The sequence below is a fragment of the Procambarus clarkii genome, chromosome 11, assembly GCF_040958095.1.
Source record: "Procambarus clarkii isolate CNS0578487 chromosome 11, FALCON_Pclarkii_2.0, whole genome shotgun sequence".
NCBI classification, from domain to species: domain Eukaryota; kingdom Metazoa; phylum Arthropoda; class Malacostraca; order Decapoda; family Cambaridae; genus Procambarus; species Procambarus clarkii.
The window spans coordinates 31,980,676-32,005,311 of record NC_091160.1 but is presented as its reverse complement, the minus strand read 5'-3'; the positions used below and the strand labels follow the sequence as shown (position 1 = coordinate 32,005,311).

General features: G+C 47.0%; 1 protein-coding gene across 1 annotated transcript; it reads right to left on the bottom strand.

The window, feature by feature from the left end:
• Positions 1-444: 444 nt before the first annotated feature.
• Positions 445-24,540, bottom strand: LOC123758539 (protein O-linked-mannose beta-1,2-N-acetylglucosaminyltransferase 1). Its single transcript, XM_069322493.1, has 16 exons — positions 24,336-24,540; positions 22,492-22,546; positions 21,341-22,137; positions 20,228-20,334; positions 19,884-19,977; positions 18,596-18,884; positions 17,304-17,425; positions 16,562-16,632; positions 15,639-15,744; positions 13,462-13,628; positions 11,342-11,540; positions 10,261-10,451; positions 9,313-9,430; positions 7,640-7,711; positions 3,460-3,569; positions 445-3,299 (listed from the first exon to the last, which is right to left on the bottom strand). The coding sequence occupies exons 1-16, from the start codon at positions 24,420-24,422 to the stop codon at positions 3,125-3,127; spliced, it is 2,760 nt and encodes a 919-aa protein (XP_069178594.1). The 5' UTR covers positions 24,423-24,540; the 3' UTR covers positions 445-3,124.
• Between the last annotated feature and the right edge of the window lie 96 nt (positions 24,541-24,636).

The following is a 24,636-nucleotide window of genomic DNA, read 5'->3' as shown; positions in this document are numbered from 1 at the left end:
TGGGCTCAGTAATCCAAATTATTTGGGGCTCATCCCCACCTTATTTCAGGTAGCCAGACATTCGTTTTATTCAAAATAATTTACCAGGGAAATCCAAAAATTAACAAATTTGAATTTGTTTGGGTTTTCATTTAGTAGAAATGCCAGTAAGCCAAATTTCTATTAGAGTTAGGAAGTCAAGAACCTAAACTCATTTATTTGGATTTTTCATTCAGTATAACCTTTTAATCCAAATTCCTCAGGTTAAAAGGTAAAAAATTTGAATTTATTTGAATTGTACTCAGATTTGAGATACCAGAATCCGAATCATAGACTTACGGTACTGTAATTTGATTCAGTAATAAGAATAATTACTAAACAAAAACAAAATTCTCATTATATCTTCCTAGATATACTGTGATCGTTAAAACTGGTTTTAGACAGTAAAAAGTTAAATACAGTATACAAATTTTTTTGTCTTCATTCTGTAATAAAATGGCCCAAGTAACACAATATAAGGCCATAAGTGTTCTCAATTATTAAAATAATATAGATACAAGCAATAAGTGCTTGTTTAGTGAGCATAAGTGCTCACCAAGTAATTTGAAGTGCTAGGGATATAAAAACACTTCTGAAACTGTTTGAACACTTCAGTTCTGAAACTGAAACTTATAATCTGCATTGGTGAGGACCATAATACATATACTGACGTACAATGCAATTAGAAAGTAGAAATTGGTACGTACTACTGAATATGGGCAAACCGGAAAACTATTTTCTACTTATGTTGCAAAGACAAACTAATTTTCTTAGGCCTAATATAATACATGTGTGCGCTATACAAATCCTAGGAATATTTAAGTTAGTTTTTAACTATTTTTTTCAGACTATAAAGAGAATAGTACAAAATTCTACTATCTAATTGCTTAGTTCATCAATATATGTACTATGGTGCACATAGTTACAAAAGTACAGTACTATCTAAACTGGAGACTGGTACTTCTGTTTAGTATTCTCTCCGTTTTGTGTTCATGGACTGTTGGCATTCGGCTTGTTTTCATTACTGTATTTTATTTTTCGTGACACGGTTTTCGGTGATATTTTGGCTTGTTTTTAATTATTCTTCCCACCAATTTTGTGCTTAGCGACCTTGTCCTGTATGGTAGTCCGGCTCCCTAGCCTACGGCACTTGGTCTCCCATCCGTATTACAGCCGCTTTAGACGTGGGGTGTTTTTTTCTATTACAGTATTAAAAAAAATAACAAACAACCCATGTGCGTCTTATACGTCGGCAAATGCAGTAGGTAGGGCTCCCCCCAGGTTCATTTCCGGGTGCCCTCGGGTTCCTCTGGTTATTCTTCTCTGCTTCCTCTGCGGTGGTTCGGGAGGCCATTGGTGCGTACCTCCTGCGAGACTTTATTTATGCCTCTGTGTTGGATTCAATTTTGTTTTGAGTTCAGTTCCTCTTTCCCTGATTGGAATGCATTCCGAGGTTCCGGTCTCTTCCTGGCTGGCAGCCTGCTATGATGACTGGTTGGTGTGGGCTCCTTGCTGGTCTGCTTGTCTGCTAGCCAGGGTTCTGGTTCTTTCCCAGCTTGCCGGGTTTGGGTTTCTGGTAATTTGGAGGAAGTCCCAGTTGGTTCTGTTTTGGGTTCGGACTTGGCTGCGCCTAGAGTGGGGTTATCGGAATGCGTCCGTTTCTCTCCCTCCTGCGACTTGCTCTGGTTGAAGTCCCACCTTCAGCTGTTTTTGAGGAGGACCCAGATCCATTGGTGGTTGCTCGAGCAGCTGTGCGGGAGCCTGACCTTTGCTTTACTGATTTTCCGCTGGGCTTGGTTTGGCTTCAGAGGCTGTTCTGATATCTTCAGAGCAGCCTTTTCACTGCTCTCGCATTTGCTGGGTTCGTTTCCCAGTGTCCTTGCACCAGTTGCTGCATCATTGACTTCCTCTTTGGGGTTTTGGAGTTCGATGCCGTGATGCCTTCCTTTTCCCTCGATGTGCTCAAGGCTGGCCAGGGGCGTTGGGGGCTGTTCTTCCTTCAAGCTCACAGCACGGTGCAGGTGTTTGCAGGGCAGGCGCTGTGGTAGATTCAACTTCCTCGGGGCTCTGTGTTCCAGCTCCATTCGGACTGCTTCCCTGTGGTTCATTGTCTCAACGGGAGGGGGGTGGGGGAAGGTCTCATTGGTCCGTGGCTCTTCAGAGCTGGCCGCTTCACGTGGCTCTTCTGATGCATTCTCGGGGTTTCGCTCTCTGCACTGTTCACATTCGGCCTCTGTGTTCAAGAGAGAACTCGACAATCACCTCCAAAGAATACCTGATCAACCAGGCTGTGATTCATATGTCAGGCTGCGAACAGCTGTGTCCAACAGCCTGGTTGACCATACGACCAACCGGGAGGTCTGGTCGGAGACCGGGCTATGGGGCTGTTAATCCACGGAAGCTAAACAAGGTAGGTAAGATAAGGTAAGCGTACAGGCACTTGTATGTGTATCAGTAAAAGTTTTGTACCTCCATTCAGTTTTATGCAAATTATTTAAACAAATTTACCTGAGGGCACCTGACAGCTGGGTGGACAGTGCTTCAGATTCATAGTCCTGAGATTCCGGATTCAATCCCCGGGGAAGGCGGAGACAAATGGGCAAAATTTTTCTTTTTACCCTGATGCCCCTGTTATCTAGCAGTAAATAGGTACCTGGGAGTTAGACAGCTGCTACGGGGTGTTTCCTGGGGTGTGTAACAAAAAGGAGGCCTGGTCGAGGACGGGGACGCTAAGCCCCGAAATCATCTCAAGATAAGGGCCACTATTTATAATGGCTTCAATGAGGACAGGAAGCCAGTGATTTGTCGAAAATCCTCCCAATTGCCTTAATGATTTTGTCAAGCTGGATTTTGGAATTCAGCTTTGTTTTGGCATTTACTGCTTTGGCAGGTAGGTGATTCCATGGATTTATAACTATGGGTGAAAAAGCATCTCCTGGTTTCCATCCTTCATTGTGGCTTGTTGAGCTTGAGACTGTTGCTCCTTTATATTCCAATTTACATACAGATGAAGTCAAGCAAACATTTCAGGAACTCTCTTTCCTAGTGGTCATTTAATCTGCTATTTATCTTTTTCTTTGATGGCTATGCAACCCTTTCATACTCACTAGCGGTAAAAGATTGGGTCCGGTGTAGAACCTTCGGTAAGTAGATAAGGAGACAAGTGCTCTAGCTCCACCCTCCTGAACCTGGCCCTGTTCTCCAGCGTCCTGCGCCCCAGTGTAATTTCCTCCTCCTCTCTGAGCTGTGTGATGACATGTACCCACGATGGCTTCAGGTAGCTGCAAGACAGAGGAATGTTAGATGTTTAACAGCTGAATTGAACGGGAAATAGAGTTGTTTACAGCCCGTGTAGATCTTGGTGTTCTATTATTTCAGGGGTGAACCTTTTCCACCTACAATGCACACAAATAAACTTCACACACTGCCCTTCTCTCTCACCTGTAGTCACTGTAGGGGTACCCAATGATGTAGAGCTCTGTGTGGTAGAAGGTCATGCGGAAGAGTCCACGGTGATGGGAGCGATGGTCCATGCCCCACACGCCCATACACTGGCATAATATCCAAGACAAGTGTTATTTTTATAAGATTATTATTGCCCTAATATAATTATTAATTACTAGCTGAGCTACCCATCAGTGCCCAGGTGAAGAACAAAGGCCGTCATTTTTACCACAAAAAATTTGCATGAGAATTGATTGACATAATTTGGTGTGGGAGCACACGCAAGTGGACACATTTGGTGTGGGAGCACACGCAAGTGGACACATTTGGTGTGGGAGCACACGCAAGTGGACACATTTGGTGTGGGAGCACGCGCAAGTGGACACATTTGGTGTGGGAGCACGCGCAAGTGGACACATTTGGTGTGGGAGCACGCGCAAGTGGACACATTTGGTGTGGGAGCACGCGCAAGTGGACACATTTGGTGTGGGAGCACGCGCAAGTGGACACATTTGGTGTGGGAGCACACGCAAGTGGACACATTTGGTGTGGGAGCACACGCAAGTGGACACATTTGGTGTGGGAGCACACGCAAGTGGACACATTTGGTGTGGGAGCACACGCAAGTGGACACATTTGGTGTGGGAGCACACGCAAGTGGACACATTTGGTGTGGGAGCACGCGCAAGTGGACACATTTGGTGTGGGAGCACGCGCAAGTGGACACATTTGGTGTGGGAGCACGCGCAAGTGGACACATTTGGTGTGGGAGCACGCGCAAGTGGACACATTTGGTGTGGGAGCACGCGCAAGTGGACACATTTGGTGTGGGAGCACGCGCAAGTGGACACATTTGGTGTGGGAGCACGCGCAAGTGGACACATTTGGTGTGGGAGCACGCGCAAGTGGACACATTTGGTGTGGGAGCACGCGCAAGTGGACACATTTGGTGTGGGAGCACGCGCAAGTGGACACATTTGGTGTGGGAGCACGCGCAAGTGGACACATTTGGTGTGGGAGCACGCGCAAGTGGACACATTTGGTGTGGGAGCACGCGCAAGTGGACACATTTGGTGTGGGAGCACGCGCAAGTGGACACATTTGGTGTGGGAGCACGCGCAAGTGGACACATTTGGTGTGGGAGCACGCGCAAGTGGACACATTTGGTGTGGGAGCACGCGCAAGTGGACACATTTGGTGTGGGAGCACGCGCAAGTGGACACATTTGGTGTGGGAGCACGCGCAAGTGGACACATTTGGTGTGGGAGCACGCGCAAGTGGACACATTTGGTGTGGGAGCACGCGCAAGTGGACACATTTGGTGTGGGAGCACGCGCAAGTGGACACATTTTGTGTGGGAGCACGCGCAAGTGGACACATTTGGTGTGGGAGCACACGCAAGTGGACACATTTGGTGTGGGAGCACACGCAAGTGGACACATTTGGTGTGGGAGCACACGCAAGTGGACACATTTGGTGTGGGAGCACACGCAAGTGGACACATTTGGTGTGGGAGCACACGCAAGTGGACACATTTGGTGTGGGAGCACACGCAAGTGGACACATTTGGTGTGGGAGCACACGCAAGTGGACACATTTGGTGTGGGAGCACACGCAAGTGGACACATTTGGTGTGGGAGCACACGCAAGTGGACACATTTGGTGTGGGAGCACACGCAAGTGGACACATTTGGTGTGGGAGCACACGCAAGTGGACACATTTGGTGTGGGAGCACACGCAAGTGGACACATTTGGTGTGGGAGCACACGCAAGTGGACACATTTGGTGTGGGAGCACACGCAAGTGGACACATTTGGTGTGGGAGCACACGCAAGTGGACACATTTGGTGTGGGAGCACACGCAAGTGGACACATTTGGTGTGGGTGGACACGCAAGTGGACACATTTGGTGTGGGTGGACACGCAAGTGGACACATTTGGTGTGGGAGCACACGCAAGTGGACACATTTGGTGTGGGAGCACACGCAAGTGGACACATTTGGTGTGGGAGCACACGCAAGTGGACACATTTGGTGTGGGAGCACACGCAAGTGGACACATTTGGTGTGGGAGCACACGCAAGTGGACACATTTGGTGTGGGAGCACACGCAAGTGGACACATTTGGTGTGGGAGCACACGCAAGTGGACACATTTGGTGTGGGAGCACACGCAAGTGGACACATTTGGTGTGGGTGGACACGCAAGTGGACACATTTGGTGTGGGAGCACACGCAAGTGGACACATTTGGTGTGGGAGCACACGTAAGTGGACACATTTGGTGTGGGAGCACACGCAAGTGGACACATTTGGTGTGGGTGGACACGCAAGTGGACACATTTGGTGTGGGTGGACACGCAAGTGGACACATTTGGTGTGGGTGGACACGCAAGTGGACACATTTGGTGTGGGAGCACACGCAAGTGGACACATTTGGTGTGGGTGGACACGCAAGTGGACACATTTGGTGTGGGTGGACACGCAAGTGGACACATTTGGTGTGGGAGCACACGCAAGTGGACACATTTGGTGTGGGAGCACACGCAAGTGGACACATTTGGTGTGGGTGGACACGCAAGTGGACACATTTGGTGTGGGTGGACACGCAAGTGGACACATTTGGTGTGGGTGGACACGCAAGTGGACACATTTGGTGTGGGAGCACACGCAAGTGGACACATTTGGTGTGGGTGGACACGCAAGTGGACACATTTGGTGTGGGTGGACACGCAAGTGGACACATTTGGTGTGGGTGGACACGCAAGTGGACACATTTGGTGTGGGTGGACACGCAAGTGGACACATTTGGTGTGGGTGGACACGCAAGTGGACACATTTGGTGTGGGTGGACACGCAAGTGGACACATTTGGTGTGGGTGGACACGCAAGTGGACACATTTGGTGTGGGTGGACACGCAAGTGGACACATTTGGTGTGGGTGGACACGCAAGTGGACACATTTGGTGTGGGTGGACACGCAAGTGGACACATTTGGTGTGGGTGGACACGCAAGTGGACACATTTGGTGTGGGTGGACACGCAAGTGGACACATTTGGTGTGGGTGGACACGCAAGTGGACACATTTGGTGTGGGAGCACACGCAAGTGGACACATTTGGTGTGGGTGGACACGCAAGTGGACACACATGGACAATATTAACCAAATAAGCCACACAACAATAACAAGGACACAATAAGCCACACAACAAAAACAAGGACACTAAGCCACACAACAAAAACAAGGACACAATAAGCCACACAACAAAAACAAGGACACAATAAGCCACACAACAAAAACAAGGACACATTTTGTCAGTGTCAGAGTGGCGAACAAAATTAAATGTACTTAAGAGGAAAAAACTGAAATGGTGGAGGCGGATTCTACATACATTTTCAAATATAGATATAACACAATATTGTAGGAAATGTGTACACTAGTAGATTGTAGACGAGGTACATAGGAGCCGAGGCTCAACCCCTGCAAGCCATTCAGCACCTCTCCTGTGCTGGGTGAGTCCACTACGGGTTTACCATAGCCCGTGGTAAATAAATAATAAATAAAATGTTTATTCAGGTAAGGTGCATACATACAAGAGATTTTACAAAAATTGATAGATTTATAGATAGAGCTAGTACATACAATGCCTAAAGCCACTGTTACGCAAAGCGTGTCGGACAAGAGTGCACTTGGGACTTGGAACTTGTTCCGAGTAGCTGAATCTATAACAACAACAATAACCCCTGCAAGCCAGCCCGTCCTCCAAACAAAGATCCAAAAGTGATTCCATGCACCCGCCAAACCCCCTGTTTATGAATGAAAAGCGGTTTACACACGACTCACAACTGCTGATGTTCGAACATATCCGGAACAAGTGCTTCACTGACGAATTTTGTTCGAATTACAACGCTATAAATGCTTCACCCACGTACTACAAATACAAATAATCGCCAACAGAACCTAAACACCTAACCTAACCTATGCCTACATATACACAATATGCCAATATATTATAATATTAATTTATATTTGAGAAAATTCCCGTTTTGAATGAACAGCATGTTAAAATTTATGAATGCGTCTGTGGGGTTGACCGCTGAATGTAATGGACTTGAGTCGAGGACGGGTTGTGCAAGCACAGTTAGGTAAGCTGAGACACACAACACAGACACACTTACGCTGGCAAACTTCTTCCAGCCGTTGTGGTGATCTTTGCTCGTCATGGTGAGGAACACCACCACTGGACCCGTCTGCAACAACAAGCAACTTAACATGCAGAAAACTTTAAATCTCATAATGCTTCATTAATGATATTTGAAGAGCAAATATAACTCATTCAGTGCTGTAGTAACAATATATTAGGATCATACACAAGTCATGAGGTGCAAATTATATTATATATAATAGAATTGTTGTGTTGATGGTGGAGGTGGTGTTGATGGTGGAGGTGGTGTTGATGGTGGAGGTGGTGTTGATGGTGGAGGTGGTGTTGATGGTGGAGGTGGTGTTGATGGTGGAGGTGGTGTTGATGGTGGAGGTGGTGTTGATGGTGGAGGTGGTGGAGGTGGTGTTGATGGTGGAGGTGGTGGAGGTGGTGTTGATGGTGGAGGTGGTGTTGATGGTGGAGGTGGTGGAGGTGGTGTTGATGGTGGAGGTGGTGTTGATGGTGGAGGTGGTGTTGATGGTGGAGGTGGTGTTGATGGTGAAGGTGGTGTTGATGGTGAAGGTGGTGTTGATGGTGAAGGTGGTGTTGATGGTGAAGGTGTTGGTGTTGATGGTGAAGGTGTTGGTGTTGATGGTGAAGGTGTTGGTGTTGATGGTGAAGGTGTTGGTGTTGATGGTGGAGGTGTTGGTGTTGATGGTGGAGGTGTTGGTGTTGATGGTGGAGGTGTTGGTGTTGATGGTGGAGGTGTTGGTGTTGATGGTGGAGGTGGTGTTGATGGTGGAGGTGGTGTTGATGGTGGAGGTGGTGTTGATGGTGGAGGTGGTGTTGATGGTGGAGGTGGTGTTGATGGTGGAGGTGGTGTTGATGGTGGAGGTGGTGTTGATGGTGGAGGTGGTGTTGATGGTGGAGGTGGTGTTGATGGTGAAGGTGGTGTTGATGGTGAAGGTGGTGTTGATGGTGAAGGTGGTGTTGATGGTGGAAGTGGTGTTGATGGTGGAAGTGGTGTTGATGGTGGAAGTGGTGTTGATGGTGGAGGTGGTGTTGATGGTGGAGGTGGTGTTGATGGTGGAGGTGGTGTTGATGGTGGAGGTGGTGTTGATGGTGGTGGTGTTGATGGTGGAGGTGGTGTTGATGGTGAAGGTGGTGTTGATGGTGAAGGTGGTGTTGATGGTGGAAGTGGTGTTGATGGTGGAGGTGGTGTTGATGGTGGAGGTGGTGTTGATGGTGGAGGTGGTGTTGATGGTGAAGGTGGTGTTGATGGTGGAAGTGGTGTTGATGGTGGAGGTGGTGTTGATGGTGGAGGTGGTGTTGGTGTTGATGGTGTTGATGGTGAAGGTGGTGTTGATGGTGGAAGTGGTGTTGATGGTGGAGGTGGTGTTGATGGTGGAGGTGGTGTTGATGGTGGAGGTGGTGTTGATGGTGAAGGTGGTGTTGATGGTGGAAGTGGTGTTGATGGTGGAGGTGGTGTTGATGGTGGAGGTGGTGTTGGTGTTGATGGTGTTGATGGTGAAGGTGGTGTTGATGGTGGAAGTGGTGTTGATGGTGGAGGTGGTGTTGATGGTGGAGGTGGTGTTGGTGTTGATGGTGTTGATGGTGAAGGTGGTGTTGATGGTGGAAGTGGTGTTGATGGTGGAGGTGGTGTTGATGGTGGTGGTGGTGTTGACGGTGAAGACCTTAGCGACTCACAGTGAAGTTCCTGGGGAGATAAGCCTTACTGCAGGGATGCTTGATATTGTTAAGGAAGAACACGTTGTCGCCCTCGAGGGTCCGGTAGAGGTCCTCCTCGTACTCCATCAGCTGCAGCCTTGAGGACGAGACTCCGGGTCAGATAACGCGTGCAAATGACTGACAGCAAACGTAACAATGCCATCACGCTTGCAACAAAATTGGTTGGAACATGTAAGTGAAATACAACACGGGAGCTTAAAACGACCTGTCGTGGTATAGAGCTCCCGGCCCCATGACATGTGGAAGTGAATGACATGTGGAGTGTAGGGGAAGGCAACACACTGAGGTGATATGGACATGCTAGTAAGATGCATGAGAATAATTACTCTAGAATGGTGTATTAAGGTGAAATAAGACACTTGTCACCAGAGACAGCCCATCAAGGCCCTTGTCACTAGAGACAGCCCATCATGGCCCTTGTCACCAGAGACAGCCCATCATGGCCCTTGTCACTAGAGACAGCCCATCATGGCCCTTGTCACTAGAGACAGCCCATCAAGGCCCTTGTCACTAGAGACAGCCCATCATGGCCCTTGTCACCAGAGACAGCCCATCATGGCCCTTGTCACCAGAGACAGCCCATCAAGGCCCTTGTCACCAGAGACAGCCCATCAAGGCCCTTGTCACCAGAGACAGCCCATCATGGCCCTTGTCACCAGAGACAGCCCATCAAGGCCCTTGTCACCAGAGACAGCCCATCATGGCCCTTGTCACTAGAGACAGCCCATCATGGCCCTTGTCACTAGAGACAGCCCATCATGGCCCTGACCATCTGGAATGCAGGCCCCCTAGGCTCAGTTCCTGAGTTATAGATCCTATATTATAGTAACAGATAGATCCTATATGTAGTAACAATTATATGATCTAACAGGTCCTATAGCCATCAGCCGTCACTATAGCACCAACCTATGAACATGGTGGAGACGAAGGGCGCGAGTAGCGGTGACAGGATGGGCGGTGAAGTAGGCGTGGGTCAAGACCCCTTTGATATGGGTGCCGGATATCCCGTTGTGGAAGGTGCGGGAGACATCAGGCACCACGCACTCCCGGCCGGCTCTGATCTGCGTGCTGCGAAGCCAGATGTCCCAGTCGTGCTTCTGTAGGAGAGAGGGAAGGAGTAGTAGCGTGAGGCTGGCAAGGGAGGCAGGATAGACGGGGGATTGACTGATATAGACAGCGGATAGAAGTGTGGGGAATTGCAGAAGAATTCGGGTTGACCACGGAGAGAAGAGTGACCAAAGATGGTGAGGGAGACAGAAGCTTATGAAATATCCTTGCGGGCTCACCATAGCCCGTGCTACTTGGAACTTTTTGTTCCAGGTAGCGAATCTTTAACAACAATAACATTATGAAATATCCAGGACATGAAGACAGACACATTGGGGAAGAGATGTCCAGAGACATGATAGAGGATATCAGGTTGCTGTAGGGTTCCATCCTGGACGGGGTCAGTTATTCGACCGTTGGGGGGTGGGGGCTCGATAAAAGCCTAACGTGTTTGAATACACTCTGGCTTCATATCCCCCGACACAGTGAATTATATTGACATGAGGGATGGATAGTAAGCAATTATCAAAAGTATCAAAAGAAGGCACCAAGCCGGGGAGATTATGCAGCACTGAGTTAGAGGTAATAGGGCTACAAAAAGAATAGTCCGCCTGTTTTGGTATATTAGATTACTGGGTAAGCATTGCCCGGGTGAAGAACAGGGCTGCATCTCAATACACGCGATCTCCATCACCCAAACAACACTTCCATGACTAGTCTGCCTTGAACCCAAATTTCGTGGTTTATAAGGCAGCGGGGGTCTCCCTGGAGCCCACTGGGAGATGTTGATAGTGTCGTGAGAGACTCTTACATAAGCTTCAAACGCAGCTGCTGAGGTGAATCGAAACAATTATTGCTTAAGGCAAGGTGCGAGGGATGGAACCCTATAAATGTTGTATTGCATTCGAAAAAACAATTGCATTTGTAATGTCCAGATCACCTTGCGGGAGCTCTGCCACTTCGGGTAGATCTCGTCGAAGAAGTTCCTGGTGAGCATCCAGCCGTACCCGGCGTGGGTCTCCACCCTGTACAGCCTGGAAGGGTGCCTGGCAGTGTGCAGCGCACCCAGGTCATTCCAGGCACTGATGCAGAAGAGGCTGGGGTCCGCGTCCAGGAGCCAAGAGGTCTGGTTGAAGTAACTATAAGAGTAAGAAGTCTTGCGTCAGAGGCGTTAGTGAATCAAAGCATGAAATATAGTTACAAGACAAACATTATACAGGTATAATTTAATAACAATTACGAACACATCTTAAGGAAAATGTGAACATTTAACATTATTGCAGACAAATAACCAGCATGAGGTTATTGACTGTGTACCAGTGTGTCTTCTCTTTCTAATCTCGTCTCTGCTCTCGGCGAAGAGGAGACTGAGCACAGTTGAAGAACAGGTGGGAAACGTACAAGGTGTGAGTTATGTACATGGGATTCAATAGGAATGGATTGCACACGGGGTGTAAAAAGGTCATTAGGTGTTTGGTAGATGGGGAGGTCGTCTGGGTTACGTAATGCAATCTGGACTTATCCATGTCCTGAAGTTCTGATATCCCGACGACCTGGAAAAGCCTGAGATTAATAGTGACTTGAAGTTCTGACATTGCAGCTGCCTGCAGAGGTTGCAGCTTCCAATACCTGAAGAAGGTAACATTTCAATCAATGAAGAAGCTTCAGGAGTTCGGCCTTCGTTTCCTGTCTGGAACAAAATATTTGAAGTAGGTATTTAGTCTTGTAAATAAAATATACATTTTCCTGTATCTGAAGGCACTAATGGTTCCAATTTTCGGGATAAGTTGATGGTACCAGTTATTTGGAAAAAAACAAATGTTCTGGTTATCTGGAATGCCTGATTTATTCTATTTGGAAAATGGAATCTTTTGTATGCCAAAAAGAAAATCACTAGTTCAAAGAGCTGGAAAAGCCGGTATTTCTTGTTTGATGAAAAATACATTTATTCCATTACTTAAAAAGTATATGCGCCCAGTTAAGTTCCCAATAAGCTGAAGTACGTTGTTCCAGTAACCAGAAGAAGGCGACTGTTCCAGTAACCCGAAGAAGGCGACTGTTCCGGTAACCCGAAGAAGGCGACTGTTCCGGTAACCCGAAGAAGGCGACTGTTCCAGTAACCCAAAGAAGGCGACTGTTCCGGTAACCCGAAGAAGGCGACTGTTCCAGTAACCCGAAGAAGGCGACTGATCCGGTAACCCGAAGAAGGCGACTGTTCCAGTAACCCAAAGAAGGCGACTGTTCCGGTAACCCGAAGAAGGCGACTGTTCCAGTAACCTGAAGAAGGCGACTGTTCCAGTAACCCAAAGAAGGCGACTGTTCCAGTAACCCAAAGAAGGCGACTGTTCCAGTAACCCAAAGAAGGCGACTGTTCCAGTAACCCGAAGAAGGCGACTGTTCCAGTAACCCGAAGAAGGCGACTGTTCCAGTAACCCAAAGAAGGCGACTGTTCCAGTAACCCAAAGAAGGCGACTGTTCCAGTAACCCAAAGAAGGCGACTGTTCCAGTAACCTGAAGAAGGCGACTGTTCCAGTAACCCGAAGAAGACGACTGTTCCAGTAACCCAAAGAAGACGACTGTTCCAGTAACCCAAAGAAGGCGACTGTTCCAGTAACCCAAAGAAGGCGACTGTTCCAGTAACCCAAAGAAGGCGACTGTTCCAGTAACCCGAAGAAGGCGACTGTTCCAGTAACCCAAAGAAGGCGACTGTTCCGGTAACCCGAAGAAGGCGACTGTTCCAGTAACCTGAAGAAGGCGACTGTTCCAGTAACCTGAAGAAGGCGACTGTTCCGGTAACCCGAAGAAGGCGACTGTTCCAGTAACCCAAAGAAGGCGACTGTTCCAGTAACCCAAAGAAGGCGACTGTTCCAGTAACCCAAAGAAGACGACTGTTCCAGTAACCCGAAGAAGGCGACTGTTCCAGTAACCCGAAGAAGGCGACTGTTCCGGTAACCCAAAGAAGGCGACTGTTCCAGTAACCCGAAGAAGGCGACTGTTCCAGTAACCCGAAATCACCAATTATTCCTATACTCCGTAAGAGACGATGGTGTTTCCAGTTACCTGAAGAAGTCCGGGGCGGCCAGTATGTCCTCCTCGAGGATAATGGCTCTGGAAGCGGCGGGAAAGGCGGCGAACACCGCCTGGAGAGCGAAGCGGTAGTGGAGGGAAATGCGCGCAGAGCTGCTGACGAAGCTCTCGCTCTCCATGTTGTGTATCTGGTAGTTGACCTGTTTGCGCAGGGAAGAGAAGAAGAGCAAGGATTAGGGAAATAAGACGTAGTATTGAGATAAAGAGAGAGGATTAAAGCAAAGATTGGATTAGACTCAAGAGAGAGAATTAAGGAAAAAGGTTGTACAAAAGAAAGGACGTACAAAAGAAGAGATGATTAGAGGCAAAGATAAGAGTAATGGAAAGTGGGGAAGCGAAGAAACTAGGGAAAGAAGATAACTAAGGAATAATGTGCACAACGAAAGGAGAGAAGGAATTAAAGACAGAAGTGAAGACTTTTTAGAGCATAAAACGATTAATAAAATAAAAAGAGATACAAAAGTGAAAAAAAACAAATGTAGGAAGAGGGTAAGTGGAAGAAGAAGAAGAGGTACAAGATGATACCGTCAACAGAAGAATCATAAGTCTTACGAAAACATAAACGCATAGACAATAGGAGATCCTGATACAGGGTGTTGAGGACACTGAAAACATATCTGAGAAACAAAAGAAAGTGGGTTTGGAAAAGGAGGAGAGGACTCAATTCTCCGTGAGACAGAAGAAAATCAGGAAGACCCACGAAAATTAGCGGATTACTATTATTATTTTTATTCTCGTTAATAAGTTTGTAACATATTTTTCACTAGAAAATATATCAAAAAGAGACAATGTATACACAAGAGTTCTTACATTCTAGTATAGCCAAATCGCTTATAAACAACCAGGTACCCATTTTACTGCTGGGTGAACAGAGGCTACAGTTGAGGATTGGCGCCCAGTCAATCCTCCCCGGCCAGGATAAGAACCCAAGCCCAAGCGCTCGCGAAGCGCCGGGTGAGAGTCTTACCACTGTGCCACGGGGACTGTGGCTTGGTGTAGCGTGCATGTGTAGAGTGTAGCGCACCTTAAGGTGTCAAGGGTGGTGTACCATGAGTGTAGGCGGTACTGTACCGTGTCACGATCATCTACATTGTACCTACTACACTGTACCTGCCACACTGTACCTGATACACTCTAGATTGTACAGGAGAGTGTAGCATATATGAAGATGCAGAAGGCAGTGTGCAATATTTGCTGGAGTAGAGTAGAATGTACCATACCTGCAGGTGTGGAGAGTAGTGTACCATACCTGCAGGTGTGGAGAGTAGTGCACCATACCTGTAGGTGTGGAGAGTAGTGCACCATACCTGCAGGTGTGGAGAGTAGTGCACCATACCTGTAGGTGTGGAGAGTAGTGCACCATACCTGCAGGTGTGGAGAGTAGTGTACCATACCTGCAGGTGTGGAGAGTAGTGTACCATACCTGCAGGTGTGGAGAGTAGTGTACCATACCTGCAGGTGTGGAGAGTAGTGTACCATACCTGTAGGTGTGGAGAGTAGTGCACCATACCTGCAGGTGTGGAGAGTAGTGCACCATACCTGTAGGTGTGGAGAGTAGTGCACCATACCTGCAGGTGTGGAGAGTAGTGTACCATACCTGCAGGTGTGGAGAGTAGTGCACCATACCTGTAGGTGTGGAGAGTAGTGTACCATACCTGTAGGTGTGGAGAGTAGTGCACCATACCTGCAGGTGTGGAGAGTAGTGCACCATACCTGCAGGTGTGGAGAGTAGTGCACCATACCTGTAGGTGTGGAGAGTAGTGCACCATACCTGCAGGTGTGGAGAGTAGTGCACCATACCTGTAGGTGTGGAGAGTAGTGCACCATACCTGTAGGTGTGGAGAGTAGTGCACCATACCTGCAGGTGTGGAGAGTAGTGCACCATACCTGTAGGTGTGGAGAGTAGTGCACCATACCTGCAGGTGTGGAGAGTAGTGCACCATACCTGCAGGTGTGGAGAGTAGTGCACCATACCTGTAGGTGTGGAGAGTAGTGCACCATACCTGTAGGTGTGGAGAGTAGTGCACCATACCTGTAGGTGTGGAGAGTAGTGCACCATACCTGTAGGTGTGTGGAGAGTAGTGCACCATACCTGTAGGTGTGGAGAGTAGTGCACCATACCTGCAGGTGTGGAGAGTAGTGCACCATACCTGTAGGAGGGTCAGAAGCTGAACCATCTGGTTGTTGTTGCCGTCAATGAGCACCAAGACCCGCCCTCTGTCTCCCCCCTCCTGTCTCAGCACCGTCACCAGACACCTGTAGAGCAACACACACCTGCTACACCTGTAGAGCAACACACACCTGCTACACCTGTAGATCAACACACACCTGCTACACCTGTAGATCAACACACACCTGCTACACCTGTAGAGCAACACACACCTGCTACACCTGTAGAGCAACACACACCTGCTACACCTGTAGATCAACACACACCTGCTACACCTGTAGAGCAACACACACCTGCTACACCTGTAGAGCAACACACACCTGCTACACCTGTAGATCAACACACACCTGCTACACCTGTAGAGCAACACACACCTGCTACACCTGTAGATCAATACACACCTGCTACACCTGTTCCATTCAAACTCCACTTGTTTCAAACCTACCTTGCTGTTACACCTGTTCCATACCTACTCTCATTTGCTCCACACCTGCTCTCATCTGTTCCATACCTGCTCTCATCTGCTCCATACATGCTCTCATCTGCTCCATACCTGCTACAGCTGTTCCATACCTGTCTTCCCCTTTTCCACACCTGCTACACCGGTTCCAAACCTTCCCTACTCTCCCACATATTCATAAACGTTTAATAACATTAATTCATATCTAAAGAACAAATTGAAGAACATTGAGAACATTTTCTGCAACACCAAGAACACAATAACCCGCCTCAGGCTATATCATGGTGCTCGTGCAACACTGTCTGAAGAACACTTGATAGGGCTCATAACATGCTGCATAACCTCAGAACAAGATTATTTGAGGCGTGAAGAACCTCGTGGAATGTGGGAGAACAGAATGTAAAGTGTGGAGAACAAAATATAAATTGTGAAGAACAGCTCACCTGTAGAGTGCCTGGGGCCTGGAGCTGGCGATGACGGCTACGGGAACATCCTCAATAACACTGTTCTTTAACTGTAAGAACAATAGTTTAAAAATAACATTAACCTTCTCCTACCTTCATGAAGAACTCCCTTTTATTTGAGCCTTTGTATTTGTTGCTACAAAAAATATATATATATTAATTTCAGTCTTATGCAGAAATAACAATGTTCTGATGAAGAACAAGGGAAGGGAATTATTAGGGGGGGAAAGTGCCAAGCCATTACGACTATATAGCACTGGGAAGGGATGGCATGATAAGGATTTGGGATGGCATGATAAGGATTTGGGATGGCATGATAAGGATTTGGGATGGCATGATAAGGATTTGGGATGGGACGGTGGGGGGGGGGGGGCAAAACAAGCTAAAATCTTTCCCTCAATGATAAATATTTTTTGATTAATAGGAATAATTAAAATGATAACCAATTGATGAAATAGATAGCTTTTTTATTTTTCCCCCATAACACAACACAAGAATTAAGAACCTATTCTTCCTTCGGCGCACAAAACAGAAGAAAACAAAACACATTTTCAAATTCAAAATTCAAATTCAAATTTGAATTTTGCTACACCCGTTTTGCTACACACTACACTACATTTGTACAGATAGAGCTAGTACATACAATACCTAAAGCCACTACAACACGCATATATTCGGGCAAATTGTCTTCAACTCAAGGGAAGAACGGGACCCCACCTACCTGTAAGGTCGGGTAGGTCAGGGGAGCCGGATGGTCGCAGCTACACAGGTCTCCATAACCGTCAAACATCCGGCAGAACCTGGCTCGCTCGCCTTCCTTGCCTCTTCGCTCCCTCCAGCAGTCTGTGGGGAAGATGTGGGGAGGCTGGAGCCACAGGTGTGTGTGGGGGGAGGCTGGAGCCACAGGTGTGTGTGTGGGGGAGGCTGGAGCCACAGGTGTGTGTGTGGGGGAGGCTGGAGCCACAGGTGTGTGTGTGGGGGAGGCTGGAGCCACAGGTGTGTGTGTGGGGGAGGCTGGAGCCACAGGTGTGTGTGTGGGGGAGGCTGGAGCCACAGGTGTGTGTGTGGGGGAGGCTGGAGCCACAGGTGTGTGTGTGGGGGAGGCTGGAGCCACAGGTGTGTGTGTGGGGGAGGCTGGAGCCACAGGTGTGTGTGTGGGGGAGGCTGGAGCCACAGGTGTGTGTGTGGGGGAGGCTGGAGCCACAGGTGTGTGTGTGGGGGAGGCTGGAGCCACAGGTGTGTGTGTGGGGGAGGCTGGAGCCACAGGTGTGTGTGGGGGCGGCTGGAGCCACAGGTGTGTGTGGGGGAGGCTGGAGCCACAGGTGTGTGTGGGGGAGGCTGGAGCCACAGGTGTGTGGGGGAGGCTGAAGCCACAGGTGTGTGTGGGGAGACTGGAGCCACAGGTGTGTGTGGGGAGGCTGGAGCCACAGGTGTGTGTAGGGAGGCTGGAGCCACAGGTGTGTGTAGGGAGGCTGGAGCCACAGGTATGGGAAAGCTATACCTGTGTTTCAGCAAAAAAAAAAAAAAAAAAAAAAAAAAAAAAAAAAAAAAAAAAAAAAAAAAAAAAAAAAAAAAAAAAAAAAAAAAAAAAAAAAAACAACCTGTTTACATATTAAACCAACGATTTGTAATACAATAAAGGTATATCTTGAGCATAATCTCTGTTTAGGACACAAAAAAAATATCCCTTACCAGGTTGCACGTAGACTATTACTGGAACCGTAATATGCTTTTAGACCATTACAAATATCTAGATACCTATCCAGGTGGTTTGAGAGAAGGGGGGGAGGGTGGAGGTTTCATGGTAATGAATTTGGACAGGTTGGCTGAAGACTTGGGTCATATGGGCCCCGGCGTCAACCTTAAAAATCCGTATATTGTCCTGGACATTGTATGACTGAACACAGTATACCCATTTATTATATATATATATATATTATATATATATATATATTATATATATATATATATATATATATATATATCTATTCTTCACAGCGAAGGATCACTCACCTTGGTTAACTAGCGGCAGTGTGACCTCCAGGTGTACAGGAGAGGCGAAGACGTCGCCATTTTCCTCTATCAAGTCAAACAAGCCCTGATGTGTGGAGGTCCTGGGAGAGTTGAGCCACTCGCCAGGGGAGGTCCCTGACCGGTCAACAAGCGCCTCCCCCAAGGAGCGCCCCCAGGACATGAGGACCCATGCCATGAAACCCCTGAAGGGCAGACGGTGCGCCCTGAGGGACCCCAGCTCCTGCAGCAGCTGTCTCACCCCTCTAGGCATGTTGAGACCCGCATCAGTCTGGTGGGAAACAACTGCAATATTAATCTCCGTGATCTGCGTACTAGTCACTAAGTGAGGAAAAAAAATCTTCATATATTAATTTGTATATTAAACAACTGCTCAAGGTTCGACAAAGTACAAATAGCACTATTAAATCAACGCGTCATCTTAAAATAACGTCGCTTTTCGCTCGTACACGCACTATGGCCAAAAATGGACGCAATTTTAAATGAAATCGGCTCACGAAAGTGACATACTGACCCGTTTTCTGTTTGAGTCCTCCGGCTTACTCGGTGTTAGGTACTCGGTACTTTTCTTACTCGGTGAGAAAAGTGTTAGGAGAGGAAACTTTCAATTAACGGTATAGCAGAAGCAAACTCACACAGCAAACAAAATTCAATTATATACCAAGAACCAAATTTTATAGTAATTAATTGTTGATTTTTGTTGTGGGGGTCGCTTGTCCAATCTGCTAAAATAATTAACGAGAATAGATATAAATACTCTGAATCAAATCAGAAACCCCGGACAGTGTGACTTGAGCCATAACAGAGTCTAAACCGTTAGGTCGACAGGGCGTGGATCTTTGGTTTCAGCAGAAAAAAAAAATACAAAGTATATAAATAAATTACATTAGAATTCAATCACGATCCTTTAAGACATTTGGGTAAGAGTTTTGAGGTCAACACCTAGAAGGATTTGAAAACTAACCCTTATAAATGTTGATAAACAAGTATTTTAATAGGATAAACAAGAACTTGCCGAAAAAACTGCTATAAATATGTTATACGTTTACACAAACATCTAATGCAAGTTCAAATATGTTTATTGAGATAAGAAAATACATCTCAAAGGAATAGAGTAGCTTAGGCTATTCCTATCCCCCCCCCCCCTGTTTAAGATTCGCTACTTGGAACAAAAAGTTCCAAGTAGCACGGGCTATGGTGAGCCCGTAGTAAACTTCCCTGGCACAGGAATGGGGCTGTAACTGTGTCCTATTCCCCTGAAACCACCTACTTTAACAGCGAATATCATCACTCTGTCCCTGGAGACGGAGGCCAGCAGGGAGGGCAGACCCAAGCTGTCTGCGTACTTGTGAACGTTGAACTTCCTGTTGTGTTCAGAGGAACAGTGTTTACCATTATAAAGTCACAAACACCTTTGTATTATTATAACACTAAATGATTCACTATAACACCCCCCCCCCACCTATTAAGTAAAACACCTATCTGTTCATTCTTTTTCTGACACTTAACCTGTTCATTATAACACCTAACCTGTTCATTATAACACCTAACCTGTTCACTATAACACCTAACCTGTTCATTATCACACCTAACATGTTCATTATAACACCTAACCTGTTCATTATCACACTACCGTCGTATTGGTTCACCAGAACAAAATACAGCCCGGCGTTCGCAACTTCATCCGTGCCGTTCGCCGCCCCATCGTCGACCTCCACAACCTGGATAGAGAGACCAGTATAAGGCTTACTGCTTATAAATAAGCAATAAGTAAGTAAGTAATTATCAAAAGAAGGCACCAAACCGGGAAGGCTATGTAGCACCATCAAATACGCAAAATAATCAGAGGGCGCTAAATATCACCAAGGATGCCAATACGAGAACAAAAACGCATAAAAATAAGCAATAAGTATAAGGCTTATACTGATATAAATATATATCAGTATAAGGCTTATTGCTTACGTCAGCGAGGCTTAGAGTGACCGTCTTCATGGTTTAAGGAGGGCATGAATGGGTTTGGTTGTTCAACACAATATAATTGTGTTGACAGATGAGATAAAGATAATTAGGCTCCAACTTATGAACTTCAACACTTTAATAAATAATAATTTATACTTCCATTATATAATTATACTTTTATTAAGCCTTAACTTGGATTTTGTTTGCAACTTTTAGCCAGAGAAGGCAGACGAAATTAATCCCCAGTTTTATGAAGACTGAAAGCAATGAGGCTTCAATCCCTTGAGTGGCGCGCAGTGGTCGATATGATTGATTTATTTACTCATATATAAGAAGATACAATGAATTGTTACATTAGGGGAAAAGATAAGGTTACATTAGGTTAAGGTCTGGTTTTACTACGTTTGGTTGTGTTAAGACAGTGCATTATTCTCAAACATATATCTGAAATATGAAACCTGAATTATTTCACAAGTTTTGTCCGAAACGTTACATTGTATGGCTACCCTGTACCTACTATTGTCCCTCTTTCTTATGGTCCTCTATTCACATTATTGTGAATAAAGTATAATTATTATAATTATAAAGGTGAGGCCCAGGAGCTGGAACCCCATACCGCTTATAACCTTTCTTGGATCAAATGGGAAAAACCATGCTAAGTTTGCCCGAAATCCGTTCCAACAGTGTCCGAATACATACCAGAGATGTAGTTTCAGATTTATATATATGTGTAGATAAATAGAGCAACATAACTGCGCGACAACTCACCACATTTTGGTTAACAGCCACAGTTACTCGCGACCTGCTGGAAGTGACCGTCACTGCAAGATACCCTTCGCTCTTCCAGTCAGTCTCCTGATGGGCACCACGTGGGAGGCTCCGCTGGTCTGATTCCACTGAGGGAACAGAGTGCTGGCCAAGTGGAGTGGCGACGGAGGACTGGAGCACCTGACTGGCGACGGAGGACTGGCCCACCTGACTGGCGACGGAGGACTGGCCCACCAGACTGGCGACGGAGGGCTGGCCCACCTGACTGGCGACGGAGGACTGGCCCACCTGACTGGCGACGGAGGACTGGCCCACCTGACTGGCGACGGAGGACTGGCCCACCTGACTGGCGACGGAGGACTGGCCCACCTGACTGGCGACGGAGGACTGGCCCACCTGACTGGCGACGGAGGACTGGCCCACCTGACTGGCGACGGAGGACTGGCCCACCTGACTGGCGACGGAGGACTGGCCCACCTGACTGGCGACGGAGGACTGGCCCACCTGACTGGCGACGGAGGACTGGCCCACCTGACTGGCGACGGAGGACTGGCCCACCTGACTGGCGACGGAGGACTGGCCCACCTGACTGGCGACGGAGGGCTGGCCCACCTGACTGGCGACGGAGGGCTGGCCCACCTGACTGGCGACGGAGGGCTGGCCCACCTGACTGGCGACGGAGGGCTGGCCCACCTGACTGGCGACGGAGGGCTGGCCCACCTGACTGGCGACGGAGGGCTGGCCCACCTGACTGGCGACGGAGGGCTGGCCCACCAGACTGGCCACAGAGGACTGGCCTAGCAGAGTGGCACGGAGAATGATGAGGGTAAGGCAAATTGACATTACCTGCAGTTCATTATGATGTTAGGTAAGTAAAAAAAACTGTTAAATAAGCATTAAGAGTTAGAGCTATATATAGTCCAGCCCACAGTAATGCGTGCCCTTCATGTCGAGGCTGTGTGTGGCAGGTAAAATTGAATTACAACTTTGTGTTAGAGCAAATTAACACATTTAGCTATTTGTTTTTATGACCAGTTTCGTCTTCTAGGATACTTACAAATGTAAAAGGTTTTTATTTTATGATAAAAATTATACATGTGACCTTTAAAGAAATTATATCTGTAAACTAAAATAATGTGGCCAACACTTACTTAGTATAATTATAAGCAACAGCAAGTTCTCCCATAGCCAAAACCGGCTCTCCATCTGTCAATAATAATAATAATAATTATTATTATAATAATAATAATAAATGCTCGCTAAATGCTAAAAATAAATAAACAATAGGAAAAAGCTACTCTGATATAGTTATGACCTATATCCGTAAAGGTCTATATAACAAATTCCTAACATGTTAGGCATGTCTCCTAACAGCCAGTTCCCTCTGCAGCACAGTTCCAAGTCGGCACTGAGCACCAGACTTAGCCACGAGTTCACAAGAGGTTGTAGCTGTCTATTATAAGGAAACGCGGTATCAATAAAACAGTATATAGACCAATATCCTTATCAGGTGTTGGTTTACACAGGGAGGTGTATTGATGGCTTCAATATCCCGCCTTCGTTTTAAAGACCTTTGCCAAACAAACCCAAATCAGATTTTGGAGCGATCTTTGATCAAATCTATTTTGAGAGACGATAGCGATATTGTTAAGATTTTCGTATTAAGTAACAGCCAATTTGCTTTCACACATTTAATCAAACCTATTCTATTACAATGGATAAATTACACCATCTATTTCTTGTAGCTCTATTTGAACTCACTAGCATAATTAATTCCCGTTTTCGGGGGCAGCAAGCCTATTAGGCGTGCCCAGGATGCAGCCTCACGACACTTGTCTTAACTCTCAGAGTACCTATTTGCTGCCAGGTGAAAAGGGCCATCAGATGCAAGGAAACATTGGCCGAACATCTCGTCTAGCCCGGGAACCGAACCCGTGACCATACGGTTGTGAGCATACTATATAGTCAATAGGACCATTTTTAACTTATATATATATACAGCGGAACTAATTTATATGTAGCCTAGTTACATAATTGCGAGCTTTGCACAAAATAAAGTTTGTTAAATTTGTCCCAATTTTTTTCCACATTTCAGACCAATATGTCTATTGGACTGTGTTAATATTGTTGAAATAAATGTTTCTGGTGTATATAACTTATAGTTATTACTGTTATACAAGTCAATGGGAGGAAAATACGTACTGTAGCGCAGTAATAATAGGCTCGCCCTACGCCTCACAAGCTAATGTAGCCAGGTTCGAGTCCAGGGCAGGGAAGAGTCGACTGGGCACCGTTCCTTAACCGTTCACTGCTGTTCACCCAGCGGTAATCGTTCACTGCTGTTCACCCAGCAGTAGCCGTTCACTGCTTTTCACCCAGCAGTAGCCGTTCACTGCTGTTCACCCAGCAGTAGCCGTTCACCGCTGTTAACCCAGCAGTAGCTGTTCACCCAGCAGTAGCCGTTCACTGCTCTTCACCCAGCAGTAGCTGTTCACCCAGCAGTAGCCGTTCACTGCTCTTCACCCAGCAGTAGCTGTTCACCCAGCAGTAGCTGTTCACCCAGCAGTAGCTGTTCACCCAGCAGTAGCTGTTCACCCAGCAGTAGCCGTTCACTGCTCTTCACCCAGCAGTACCCGTTCACCGGTGTTCACCCAGCAGTACCCGTTCACCGCTGTTCACCCAGCAGTAACCGTTCACCGCTGTTCACCCAGCAGTAACCGTTCACCGGTGTTCACCCAGCAGTAACCGTTCACTGCTGTTCACCCAGCAGTAGCTGTTCACCGCTCTTCACCCAGCAGTAACCGTTCACTGCTGTTCACCCAGCAGTAACTGAGGACCTGCAGGTAACCAGACCTATACAGTTCCTGTCCCCAGGGGAAAACTAGTAAGATGAAGTTTAACATGACAAGGGACAATTCTAAGCCTGTTAACAGAAGTCAGAATTTGTTTACGCTTCTATTACCAAAAAAAATAAAACCCCTGCAGCCTCCCTCACCCGACACGCTGGCAACACTGCTTCTCTACTTTCGTCTATAATTCCTTGCGCAGTGAATGTTATGACTGTTTTTTCTGCCTCTTGCATCACTCTTTACGGTAAATTGTGAAAACCACCGATTATATCAGAGGAGAAGGAAGTTTGGAGTAGGTTTCACGAAGAACACTGAGAGGGTAACTGCCAACTTCCATCTCTCGCGACCCAACTTCCGCGACTCTACAGGAAAATGTAACCAAATTTTATTCCATGCTTACTTTTGAGTATGATTTTTGTGAATTTTTGTTACTAATAAGCGATAGCT